This window comes from Pyrgilauda ruficollis, unplaced genomic scaffold (genome assembly GCF_017590135.1).
Source record: "Pyrgilauda ruficollis isolate IOZ18807 unplaced genomic scaffold, ASM1759013v1 scaffold23, whole genome shotgun sequence".
NCBI lineage: Eukaryota > Metazoa > Chordata > Aves > Passeriformes > Passeridae > Pyrgilauda > Pyrgilauda ruficollis.
In genome coordinates, this window is record NW_024522539.1 from 16,129,879 (window position 1) to 16,143,714 (window position 13,836).

General features: G+C 50.1%; 1 protein-coding gene across 2 annotated transcripts in view; it reads right to left on the reverse strand.

Moving 5' to 3' along the window:
• ALPK3 (alpha kinase 3) overlaps window positions 1–8,313 on the reverse strand; it is a 32,971-nt gene extending 24,658 nt beyond the window's left edge. For both annotated transcript variants that reach the window (XM_041469379.1, XM_041469378.1), the window contains exon 1: window positions 8,119–8,313. In XM_041469379.1, the coding sequence (XP_041325313.1) occupies window positions 8,119–8,261 (143 nt within the window). In that variant the 5' untranslated portion in view covers window positions 8,262–8,313. The remainder of the gene's footprint in view (window positions 1–8,118) is intronic.
• Between the last annotated feature and the right edge of the window lie 5,523 nt (window positions 8,314–13,836).

Consider the following 13,836-nt stretch of genomic DNA (forward strand, 5'->3'; position numbering starts at 1 on the left):
CTCACCCACCTGATCCATCTTTCATGTGCTGTGCTGGTTTCTCTTTTCTTCATGGCTTCTTATGGGAGAAGCCAGACAGAGAAGCTTGTCCTTTGAGCTGTATCCTTCCACCTCCTGCAACATCCCTGTGAGCTCCATGCCCTTTCTGGCTCTGCCAGGCACAGCTTTGCATTACCTGCCTTACTGACCAGCACCTCACCTTGTCCTCAACACTCACAGACACCCTCAGAGTTTCTAGGGCTCAAATTGTACCTCACGCTGCTCTCACCCCATTCTGACCTCCTGGGGATCCAGGTTCCTCCTCCCACACTCCTTGCAGCACAACCACCCCAAGTGATCCCAGGGGTAGCTGTATCCCTGTGCTCTGGGCTGCCCCCAGGCACCTCTGACTGTCTGGAAACACAACTCACTGGTTTAACTTGTCTCAAAAAATTTTGCTTACCACTGCAAGGGAAAAACATCTTTTTACCCACCAGGAATACTAAAGACCTTCTTAAAAAGAACTTCCCAAATTCCTTACTAGCTAGAATGCTAGTGTAGGCAGTAGTGTGGTTTTAATCATGATTTCTTGCCTAAGACAAACAGGGATGTGTCTTGGCTTGGACGTAAAGAAAATAGCAAGAGTCAGAACAAAGGCTGCTTGTGCCATGAACCCATTGTGCTCATGGATGTGATCAAACAGTAAGCACTGACAGTGCTTTTTTTTTTAAATCCTCAGTATTAAGACAACATGGGCTTTATTCACTGCACATCCTGAGACAGTGCTGAACACTGAACTGAGGGTCTCTTGAGGGTCTCTCGATATTACCAGAAGAAAAAGGCCATCATGTATTAATTGAAGTTTAACCTCAATATGCTAAATTTGCTTTTCAGACTAGAGATTTAAGCCCCAGAGAGCATGATCAAATTGTGGATCCTGCAGCCAGCAGAGCCGTGCCTGCAGGCAGCTGGCGCTTCACTTCAATTACGTTCCAGCATATCCATGTAGAGCTGTGACAGCACAGCTACATCAGAACCCAATCTACCCTGCTGGAAACGTGGGGCTCCTGAGCAGGACAGCAGATACTCCAGCGTGCTTGCTCTGATCCTCTCTGGGACTGGGCTGTCTGTGCCCTGGGCTCCCCAAGGACTTAGCAGCACACACAGCACAGGGCTCTGCTAATGAATTGCAGCATCAGCAGTGGATGTGCTTCCCTCCAGCAAGCTCAGGGCTGTTACAGTTACTGGATAAAGGCAAATGCTTATGTTATCCTGAGGAACACATCTAAAGCACTGAATCAAGGCCTCAAGTATAACCCTTCCTTCTATTGGAGAAGTGGACTTCAAAAACATCTGCTCCAGGCCGTCCAGCACTGGTGGGATGAAGCCTCCTCAGGCACCTCCCATTAATGAAGAGAAGGTCAGCTTTTTAAAAGCTAGTTCTGAAAATACACAACTGTTCTCAAGTGCTGGACCATAGCACTATACCTCTCCACCACATCCCTTCTACCAGTCTCAGTTCTTTGTTAAATTTAATTTTATCATATGCTTCCAAGCTCCTTTGGCCATTTATCATCCTCTTAAAGGTTTTAGCCCTTCAACTACTCCTAATTTTCTTTGGAAGTGAAGACAGCCTTCGTCATTTTTCATACACTTGCCAAATTTCAGTCTTGCAAGGGCAGGAGGCAGAACTGTCAACACCACTCACATTTTTAACCACTCAAGTTGATGGTCTGGGCTGGCATCCACTGGCACCAAAAAGTTAACTGCTTGAAAAACATAGATTTTCAGTCTGGCACCTTTTTTAACCCTCTCATGCAATTATCCATGAAATTACTCTCTTTCTGTATTTCTTATCATTGAGATGATAAAGAAATCTTTCTCCTTCCAGTGCACTCCTCACATGGAAGTGAACAAGAGCTCAGGAGACCCTGAAATAGGCTTAACAGTGGCTCCATCCTCATATGGACAAGCACGTGGACTCAAGCTGCTAGAGCTGCAGCAGTGATCAATATTTTTCAGTGCTCTTCCACAGTGTGAAAATTGACCCACACAAGCTGTCCAGTGAAGGAAAAAAAGAGCAAAACGTGTCCATGACAGCAAAGCTGACAGGTCCAAGTTATGTTTTGAGGGAATCAGCATTGCACCAAAGCTCCTCAGGAAGCTCATGGAGAGCCTGGCAGCCTGTACATGCCAGGAGCTGGATAGAGGGACCGGCAATTTCCTACAGACATTCCCCCTCGCTGGCTCTCTGATCCCTGGCATTATTGGGCACGTTTTGCACATGCAGACTTCCAAGAGTAAGGTTTCCTATGAACTTGCCTGTCTTAAGGGTTAATACTACTTGAGACAAATACAAGCCACTCGGAATCTCGCCTCAGCTGTCAGCAGAGAACCCTTTTCAACGTTTAAAAGCAAATACTGAGGCTTTCATGTAGGCATGGCTGTGCTCACAGCTGCTTTCCTGCCACGTGTCCCGCTCCTTATCAAGCACTCCCTGCACACACAGAACGAGCGTGCTGGTGTTCATATACCATGGCAGGAGCTATCAGCAGGCCTGTGATAAAGCAGCTCTGAGTGCTGTGTTGCTGTACAAGACACATTGTTATTTCACAGACTGGAAAACAGATGTATTGAGTCTTTGCTTGTCAAGGTCACAGACCGAATCGATGTCAGAGATGCAGAAATGTGGCATTGTTTTCTGAAGGTAATTTACTTTTAGCTGAGATGAACATGGACTTGTGTGTAACAATTCAGGCTAGATTTCATTAACAGAGAAGGTGGAAAACAATAAATTAAGTTACACATTCCTGTATCATCCTCTGTAATGCTCTGAAGATGGCTCAGATTTGTGTATTTTAACTCTGAATTGTTGCTGCCTCTGTGGCCCAAATTAAACTTAGAAACACACCAAGGAATAAGAAATGGCCAAAAAAAAAAAAAAAAGCAAAGTAAATACTGGACAATGAGATGCCCAGGAAAGGTGACATCCTCCTGGCAGCTTACTATGCAGAGAAAAGGAAAAAAAAAAGAAAATCAAATTGCCTGTAACAGCCCTTCCATCTCCCTCTTCTTGGACCAGGCAATGCTGTGAAGTGTGAGACTGAGTCAGTGTGAGATAACAACCTCATTCACTCAAGATCTTCCTACCCCTTGTCCAAAGAGATGAAGGGTAGAGTAGGTTTTAATTCTATCTCCTGGGAACTGCCTCTGCTGTGGCATGAGAGGTGCCTTGTTTGGAGATAACCACACTCTGCCCTGCACACAATGGTGTCCCTGGCCTGGGAAACATCCCCTTTCAGGAGGTTTCCTGAGAAGAGCACAGTCCTCACATGTGATATACTCTGTATCTTTATAGTGGCCCTGAAGGGCATCAGCTCATCAGCCTACACACTCAACTCCATTCCAGGGGATATGGACATATGGAGAGGAGGCTATAGAAAGGGAGCTGAAAAATCTCCCTTTGGAATTGTTGAGGATTGTTATTCGGAGTGCACAACTGCTGAGAAGCCCCACTCAAAGCAGACACCTCTGTGCAGGGAGTTACAGCAATGGGAAACAGCCACCTCTGTCCTACAGGTCACAGGGTGTGGAGATGACTCATTGACGCCCTAAACTTTGCCTTTCCAGTAGGAACTGGCTGTCCCTCCTTCCAGAGTTTGAGACACTTCCATCCCACAAATCAAACTGACTGAGCGCTCTCAGCTGCCTCAGCTGGCATCTGACCAGGGGGTTACAGCACTCCTCGCCAAAAGCAAAGTCCCGCTGGACGTTACAGGTACCCAGCTGCTAAAGAGGGAACATGACTGAACTAAACCTGCTTTTCAGGAACCAAGGGCTCCTCAGCTTCCAGCACACTTTATTATAGCAACAGATCTTTCTCCTTCATTTGATATTATGTGCAAAGCAAGAGGGACAAGATTGGGAATGGTTTCCAGCCAGAAGAGCCAGGTGGCAAGGCCCTCTCCTGAGCTCAAGTGCCACCCTGAGCAGAGTTATCCAAGAAAAGATCAGAGGCAATGTCACTACACTCTATAAATATCTGTATATGATGTAGCTATGACAGTAGAAAGATACTCAAGCAAGGAAGCAATGCTCTAATGAGACTGAGGAGCAGACAGCTGCATTAGGTAAGAGGTGCAGATCACTTCCAGCAGAGGTTTGCCTAGCACTGAGATGAAGGTTTTATATAAAATTGCATCCCTCTGCACAATACACTCTCCAGACTTGCTTGCTCTTACAAAAAGGACGTCTAAAAAGATGTCTTGAGGGTTGTGGCCCATGAATGCAGCTAAGGTAGACCCTGAACAGGACTGACAGCTCCTCCTCTCACTTCGTGAAATAATTACTTGCTTGAAATAATTGCTTTGAGACATGACAGGTTTGTTTAAAAAAACCAACCCCAAGATAAAAAAAAATATTGTCAGCAGCCAGAGCAGAGGGCAAGTCACTGTGGCCATAAGCTGCTCCTGACACTGTTCAATATCAGGTATGTTAAAAGACCAGCAAAGGAAAGACACTGAGCTGTTTGCTCACATGGAAAATCCTGACAAAAGACTAGTTCCCAAGGGCACAAAGAGTAAATACCCTGAGTATTCTGTTTAATAAAAGGATGATGCTCTATCTATGGCCATTTTCAACACTTCTATTCTTCTGGCTTTCTTAGCACCACCTCTGGAAAATTCCACAAGCTAAAACCCAGAAAAATCATGTTCTGGTTACCTAATTAATATCCTTCAATTTACATGATATCCCTTTCCTCCAACAAGATGAGGGAGACCAAGTAAGACATCCAAACTTTCCTCAACATAGAATCACAGAATGGTTTGGGTTGGATAGGATCTTAAAGCTCATCTTGTTCCATCACCTGCCATGGGCAGGTGACCTAGACCAGGTTGCTCTAAGTCCTGTCCAACCCAGCCTGGAACACTTCCAGGGATGGGGCAGCCACAGCCTCCCTGGGCAACCTATGCCACGGCCTCAATACCCTCACAGGAAGAATTTAATCCTAATAGCCCAACTAGCCCTGCCCTCTGTCAGTTTGAAGCCATTCCCCCTTGTCCTGTCACTCCAAGCTCTTGTAAAGAGTCTCTCTCCATCCTTCTTTTAGGCTGCCTTCAGGTACTGGAAGGCCACAAATGGATTACCCAAAAGCTTCTCCAGGATGAACAATTCCAGCCTTCCCTCATAGCAGAGGTGCTCCATCCCTCTGACAACCTTGCTGCCTCCTCTGGACTCGTTCCAAGAGCTCCATTCCTGTGCTGGGATCTGCAGAGCAGAGTGTGCTCAATAAGTCAACCAAGAAGCAGGGATTTCCAGCCTCAGTTTCTTTTCTTAAAGATCTCTCCATGTCTTTGTGCACCTCTACCACATTACTACACTTTCTACTGCTTTAAGAATCAGTGAAGAGAACAGGCAAATATTTTAGTTAAACATAGTCTATATATACATATAAAGTCAGGAACAGAGGAAGATGAAAAAAAATGCCTTTTTCTTTGGATCAGAATATCCATTTTTGTTTCCTAACCACTACAGTAGCCTCCCACAGCAATTCAGTGTCTGCATCACTTGTCCCATTGCCTTTGTTAGCTTCAAACCCAGCAAATCCAAATCCATTCTGCGTTAAAGTGCTGCTCAATGTTATCTGCTGTTCTGCATGTTGCTCATCGTGCTTTTCAAGTTCTCCCAGGTAAGCTCTCCAGATGTTCCTGGATTTAATTAAAGTCATAATTGCTTTCTGAAAGTCTCCTTGCTACACCATTACACTAATTTGCTTCCCAGAATTGTTATGATACATTTTTTAATTACAACATAAAAAGCCACACTTCATTCAAGCCCTTGCCTTGCACTTTAGACAACAGTTTCCAAAAATCCCAGCTCAAGTCTTCAGCACTTGTAGGGCTTTGCAGGGAACCAGACTTCTATATGCCTCCTCCCTAACTCATTAGGGAACCTAGAAGTTGCCATGAACTCAGGGAAAGGTCAATTTTGCCATTTAGTGATTATTTAGTCACTGCTTCTTACAACAGAAGGGGCAGACAGTGGATTTAAGAGACAAAATTAAATTGCCTTGCCACAGGCTTTGACAATCATGTACCTAAGTGGTTGGAAAAATTATTGGAGAATTTGTGGAAATTGAATGTGCTGCTGATTTAACTGGAGCAGCAGAGTCCCTTTGCCAGCACCGGGCTCCCACGGATGGAAATTGGGGTGCAGCCATGGCAGCACTAGGTTGAAAAGCTCAAAAGGTTCAGGGCTCAGAGCTCTGTAGCCATGGGCCAGATTTACCATGCCTGAGCCACAGCCTCAAGTGGTGGTACAGCCATAATACACCAGGAGCACTGCCTGCAGGGGTGCTGCAATGCTCCTTGCTTCCCCAACAGAGGAAACTTCAGGAATCCAGCTGGGAATACTGAAGGTATTTCTAGCGGGATGGATGAACTCTCCTTTACGGTTAAACTGATTAAAGCTGCACTTTGAGAGTAGTCAAGAAAAATAAAAGTTAAGCTGTAGGCAATCCAAACACCTCGACACCTTCTTTATTAAAACCTCTCTCTGCTTGTAATCCGCAGAATGGAGCCACTGGGCTCAGTTAGAGATTTCCAGTCCATGGTACGATCTGAGGCCGCAGGCTGTGGACCCTGCATGGACATTTGGTGGTGCTGAAGATGTCACTGTGTGCGGCCAGTCTGCGATTAGCTCACACCCCAGCATGACATGATACCACCACAGAGGAACTGAATTTAGGCAACTTCACTTTGGCGTTACCCCAGTTTTAACACCTGACTTCCAAGCAGAACTTTTTTATCTCTTTTCGTCCTGCATTTATTTTTATGAATGTCTGACTCCTTGACGCATCAATGCTTGACACGCTGGAAATGGATTATTTATAAACCATCAGCAGGGAAGAGGCACACTCATTTGGAGAGCTCATAGACTGAAGAGCATTCCCAGTGAATTCAAAGCAATTTCAAGGCTTTTTTGAGTGCCTCACACAATCACTGACACCTTGGGCGCTGCTGGCACCTCATCCTGTAATTCTGTGTTTGCTAACCTCCATCAGGCTCAGCTGACAGCATGCTTATCATACCTTCCCCCTGCGAACAAAGCCTTATTCCTACCCCAGACCCTGTGCTGGAGGCCATTCCTGACCCAGGAATGCTGATCTCATTGCTGCTCAGCCCCTATCTACAGTGTAGAAATGCCTTTTTGACAATAAGATAAGGCACCCGCGCACAGAGCCCAGCGGGCCCCTCGCTCTGTCTGGTGAGGCACTTCACTACAATGAAGGCAGGAAGGTCAGTGCTGTTCCCAGAGACACTGGTGTTTGTCAGGATTTCATAAGGACAGCTTGGACTGAGACTTCCCTGGGGTCTGCAGCTTTCTCATGAGGGGAAGAGAAGAAGCAGCACCTATTAGTCTCTGGTCTCTGGTGACCAGCGACAGGACCTGAGGGACCAGCATGAAGCTGTACAAGGGGGGTTAAAATAGATTATAGATTATTGGATACTCAGAAAGGGTTCTTCACTCAGAAGGTGGTGGGTCACCAGAACAGGCTCCACAGGGCAGCAGTCATGGCCCCAAGGCTGCCAGGGTTCCAGCAGTGTTTGGACAACCAGCTCAGGCGCAGCATGGGATTGATGGGGTGTCCTGTGCATGGCCAGGAGCTGGTCTCGATGATCCTTGTGGATAGGACATTCCGTGATTCTATTCTATGATTCCCCCACCGCTTCACACACCCGCTCAGCCACACACAATGTGCCATGTCCACACCGCCAGCTCTCTTTGGGGAGGCGAGGGACTGGTCTACGGCACACACCAGCTCCTCTGGAGAGCCCGAGCCATCGCTTGGTTCTCTCCCCTGGAGCAGCTCCCCGGGGACGGCCAGGCCCGTTGGCTACACCCCTTCCAGCCGGCCGGCCCCGCGCTCCCTCCGAGGCCTCACGGCTTGGGTGAGGGCCAGCCCGCCCTCCCCGCTGCACCCGCGGCCGGCCCGGCCAGCCTCCCCCGCGCCTCCGTCCCCCGCCTGTCGCCGGCGTGTCCCCCGGCAGCCCCGCGCCCGCTGTCACCCGCACCCACGGCAGCGGCCAGCTCGGGGACAGCACCCACAGCAGCGCCTTCCCCTGGGCCGGCGCTCACCTGTTCTGGGGCCGGATGCCCAGCAGGTAACTCCGTCGGTCCGGCCGCGAGGCCCAGGCCGCGCTCTCGGCCTCCTCCGCCCCGTCGATGTGGCTCGTTCCCCGCCCGTAGAGGCCCGCGAGGGCCCTGCGGGTCGAGCTCATGGCCGGAGTGCGGCTGCCCTGCCCCGCGGCCGTCGCTGCCCTCCCCGTCACTCACGGCCGCCGTTTATAGACCCTCCGCACATGCCGCTGTCAATCGTGACGCGGCGGCCGCTGCCCGGCCTCCCCGGGCCGGCTGCCCGGCCTCCTCCTCCTCCTCCTCCGCTTGCCATCGAGTCCAGCTTTTGAGGAAGAAGTGAGCTTTTCCTTATAATAACCGTCTCACCACACACCTCAGAGATCTCTCTGAGGATTTCTCACACCTCAAAGATCTCTCTGGTGACCACTGACAGCACCCAGTGGTACAGCGTTGAAGTTGTGTCAGGTTTTCGCTGGATATCAGGAAAAGGTTCTTCCCCAGGAGATGGTCGGGCACTGGACACACTCTGCAGGCAATGGTCGTGGCCCCAAGGCTGCCAGAGCTCCGGCAGCTTTTGGACAACGCTCTCAGGCACAATGTGGGGCTGTTGGGCTGTGCGGGGCCAGAAGTTGGACTCCGTGGTCCTTGTGGGTCCCTTCCAGCTCAGGTTATTCTGTGATCTCTCAGGATCAGCTCCAAATCCCCCACTTCCTTGCAGGCACAAGGCTCCCACCATGGCTGGCTGCACCACTCAGCATGGGCATGGCAGTCACATCCTCACATCACGGTCTCATGACTTGGCAGCCTGTTTTTTTACCCCAGAGTGCCCAAGAGAAGGTCTGTGATGGTATTTATTCAGTCTCCGTAAAAAAAGACAGCACAAAAGAGAGATGTAAAAGGTGGATACATGTCACAAACAGTTACTAGCAGTGATTTAATACCAAATGAAAATGTAATGAGTAATAAAATGGACTTATTTTCTTGTTCTACCTTTCTCTTGCCTGTCAAGTTGTTGCATGATGTGCTGCACACATGTCACCGGTGGCACCACATCCCTCCAGCAGTGGAATGATGGATGGAGCAGATTCACTGTGGATTAGCTGCCTGCCCATGGCTGCACAGCAGTGATTGCAGCAGGAGCAGGGAAATTATGGCAAATTGCTCCATTCCAGGAAATACAACATGATTAGAGCTGATCCTCCTGGGGCAGGAGAGGCAGCAGATGTGGCAGCAAGCAGCAGGACAGGTGATGGATCAGGTGGTGCAGGATGTCCCTGATTCCTTTTCCTCAGCAAATACTGTGATTTGGAATGTGACTTTGGGTAGGGACTGGCACCAGGGTATGCACAGACACACAGAGTATGTGCATCACCTGTACAGGTGACACAACAGCGGCAGATGATCACATTATCAGGCATGAAGATTGCAGGTTTTGTAATACCAGAGAGGATATTTGATCTTGACAAATGCAAAGGAGATGGACCTGCTAAGACATTTGGATGTGGTCCTAGGAAATATGGAGAAGGGTGGTCCCAGAGGGCTGACTGAAGGCCTCACCTTCACCAGGCAGTGAAACAGCAGATGAAATTGCATAAAACAAATGGAACATGATCCATGGGGGAAACCACAATACTCATTTTCAATAGGCAGCAGTGAGCTCTGTGTGAGCTAAATGTCACTTAGAAATAATTCATCTCAAACAGAAAATGGCAGACCCCAAAAAAACCCCAACAGAACTCAGAGAAGGGCAGCAAGGATGAGCCAAGGTCCAGGCTGGCTGCTGCATGAAGGGTAACAGTGTGGACTGGAACTCTTCAGCCTGGAAAAAGCTACTGAGGTGCCCATGACTGAGGAATACACAGCTGAGAGGGGCAAGGAGAAAAAGTCAAATTAGCAGGTGGCAAAATAAGTGAAAGGGAGATGCTTCCTCCCTCCCCTTGGCATTAGGCTACTCCCACACATGGCTGTGGCTGTTCAGTGTCAACAGGGATTAATAAAATCCACAGGACAAATCTGTGGAAAGAAAATCTCCTGAGGTTTATGCAGTATGAAGATATTACCTTCAGTTCAAGAAATGTTTGAGCTGCATAAGAATATTCAGTGTGTGCATGCCCTGATCTCACACCCTTTGCTCTGCTCTGGCTGCTGCCCAAATGTGGGAGGCAGGATGCTGGGCTGGGAGGACCCAAGCTGGCATTCTCCTGATCCCATGCCTTTCTGTGGAAAGAGAAAGAGGATTTTCAGGTCCCACAACTTTAGGAAACCTGAAATCCCAACATATGAATTACACATTATTTTAGCATGAGCCCAGTCTCTTGGCATATTGATCTGAGAGAACAGAGCCCAGACCAGCTAAGAAGGGTGTCCAGTACAGGTAGGTTTCTGCTTTGGGCCTGGAACCCTGTCTGGTTTCAGATTCCCAAATACAGGAAAGACACTAATATGATGGATCAAGTCCAGTGAAGGCCACCAAAAAGACTGAAGTAGCTCAGACACCTAACATAGGAGAAGAGGATGAGAGAAACTGGGATTTAGGCTTTAGGGAAAGGCTAAATGGAGACCTCCTTGTTTTCTTCACTACCTCACAGGAGGGCACAGACTCAGAGGTGCAGAGTGATGGAATGAGAGGCCAAAATGCGAATGGCAAGGAGGAAAGTTCTGATAAGATATTAGGAAAATTACTTGCCCTGTAAAGGGAATCAAGCAGTACCACAGGGACCCAAGAGACATCACCATTCTGTGAGACCGTTGTCTGTGGATGGGACAGGGTGCTGAGCAGCTGATTGACATCCTGCTCAGAGTGGGGGGCTGGACCAGAGGCCCCCCCAGAGCTCCCTTTCCATCCTGGTCATGTCATGGTTTGGTGCTGCACCCCATCAGTGGAGAGAAGCCTGGATGGTGAGTGCAGGTTTAGCTCAGATGTGACAAGAAAGAGCCTGCTGTGGTGTTTGATCCTCCCCCCGATGTGCAGGGCTTATATTCCTTTTCTGCCCTTTCAAGCTCTGAATGTTTTTTGTGCCTGTTGCCTGCTGAGACAGCTTCCTCTCACAGCATCTGCTCTCCCGTCAGTCTGCTCAGAGAGTGACAGTGCCCTCTGCTCCTGGCTCCGGGGGAAACGCGTTCAGCTGCTGGAGCCTGAGCCAGCCACAAACGAGGCTTCAGACCTCGTTAGCAAAGCTTTCTTCCTCTGCCTGCAAATCCAGCACCGACTCACACAGTCACAGATGTTTTCTCACTCCTCTTGCACAATTTATCCTTCCCTTTCCCATCCTGCACCCTTAAGTTCCTCCCTTTCTAAAATGACAGGCTTCTTCCTGCACTCCAACAATAAGCAATAAGCTCTCACTCTGGTTCTTCCCCAAATATTAATGGGTGGTGCCAGGGCAGGGCTCTGGCAGAGGATGAGCACAATGGGCTTCCTGAGGGGGTATTTTGAGGAGGATTCTTTCTCTCAAGCCTGGAGAAACAGTCCACAGGGAACACAGCAACCTCTAGCTGTTTGAAGAGATTCTGCATCAGCCAGAAGTGTCATCTTTAGCTATGGGAGAGTGCTGGGGTTAATTTAATGATCATTTTTATTAGCTATGTGTGTCGCATAGATAATAACTCTGCAGGATAGATGTGCCACAGAGCTGCTGCCACATACTCAGCCAGAACCTTAATTTTCAATCTTTTATAGATATATTTCCAAATGCCTAGCTGGACCCTGGAGAAAATAGGAAAAAGAAGGGTCTGTGTGATCTCAGACAGCTGGGGAGATGAGCACAAAGGAAGGTCCTGTGCTATGCATCACCTTTTACTGTATCCATGGAAGGAGAGGACCAGTCCTTGTTGGAGCAGGGATTGCTCTGGGTCAGATTGAGTGGACAGGGTATAACAGGTTTTCCTGCCTTTGCAGTGTAACTATCCCATTCTGCACAAAGGAAAGGACATGGAGGGAGAAAGTCTTTCCTCCATCCAGCAGTTGTGTTGGGTTTGGCTTTTTTCTACCACCTTCCTCCCCATCTGTTATAAAAAAAGTAAAAAAATAAGTATAAAAAAAGTAAAGCAGCAGTTAGAGGTGCATCCTTCAGCCTTGCTTAGTCCCTCTGGCCCTAAGGCACAGCTCAGCCCTGCCCTGGGCTCCATAGGGCATGGATCCCTGAGCACTCAGCCACAACTGCTTCTCTCTGCCATCCTGATGCCCCTGTTTGTGCCCTTCCATGCTGCCTCCTGAGAAAGACATCCCTTATGGCCTCGCTTTTCCTTGGTCAGCCCATAGCTACAGGATAGAGAAATTTCAGCAGCAGAGTGAAAGTCTCTCACAGCCTCTTCTCTAACTGGTCCATGGTCCCCCTCATGCTGAAGTCCTGGTCCCCATCTGGCACCATGGGAGCCTGCTTCCTAGGACTATTAACACAGGGAGAAGCCAGCCAGATGCAAATCTGTCTGCCCTGAGTTCATTCCTCCAAGCTTTTTGTCACACTCCCTTCCCAGTCACTTTGGAAGTGACTTTGGAAAGTTCTTTGGGAATGACAATCAGTCACTCCCTGGCCACCCTCTGTCCTCCCTAGCCACCACTTCCAGCTAGTTTCCTTGTAGTCCTGATGCCTCTGGAAAGGTGATGAGTTTTGGATTAATGAGCCTGACCTTGCCCTAACCTTGCAAGCGCAAGTCTCGGCACAGCGCTGTGGAATCCTCCGTGTGTCCCTTTTTTCCCAGAGGGGCTTGTGCAACCTCCAGAGGGCTGGCCCAGCGCCACTTCCCCTGGGGCGCTGGTGATGCCCGGCCCAGCTGGCGGGGACTTCTCGGAGGAAGGGGGTTCCGCACACCCACCCTGGGAGTGCTGGCTCCACCATGAACCTTTCGGGCCGTGGTCCCCAGGAGAGACGTGAGTGTGGCCGGGGAGCCTGGAGGGTGAGGGCGGTGGGCATGGGGGGTGTGGGCAGGGAGCAAGAGTGGCTGAGGGGATGAGAGCGTGGGGGGACGGACAAGGCCACCTGTGCGGACACGGTGAGGACACCCGTGGGGATATGGGTGAGTATACCCAGCAGGGGGTGGAGGACATCTGTGAGGAGAGGGGCAAGTAGACCTGTGTGGAGTGGAGGGGGGACTATGGGGAGAAGGGAAGGACACTCCTGCTAAGTAGATGATGTCACCAGCCAGAATGGGGACAAGGACCCCTGTGGCGAAGGGGCAAGGACGATTGTGGGGATTGGGTGAGGTCACCAGTGGGAACGGGGGTAAAAACTCCCGTGGGGAAGGGGTGAGGATATTTGTGGGATGTGGACAAGTACGCCTGCAACGGGGGGAGCGGGCTGGTGGGGACAGGGACGGGACGACGACACACTGTAGGGAGGAGGGAAGGACACCCGTGTGAATGAGGGTGAGGTCAGCAGTGGCGGTGGGGAGGCCACCTGTAAGGAGTGTGGGAGGGGGGCGAAGTCACCAGCGGGGGTGGGCGTGAGGACACCCCTGGGGAGGGGGAGAGGTCACTCGGGGGCATGCGGGCAGCCTCGGCATCCTGGCGAGGGGCGCGTCCTGCACCGTTCCCGTCGGAGCGGGCCAGACATGCGGAGCCGGTCCGTGCGGGTCCGGTCCATACGGAGCCAGTCCGGTCCGTGCCGGTCCGGTCCGTGCGGGGCCGGTCCGTGCGGTGTGGCCGCAGCCCCGGCGCGTGGCGGCGCCGCCCCCGGTGGCGGCGGGCGCGGGGCGGGCCGGGAGCGCGGAAGTGCGGGG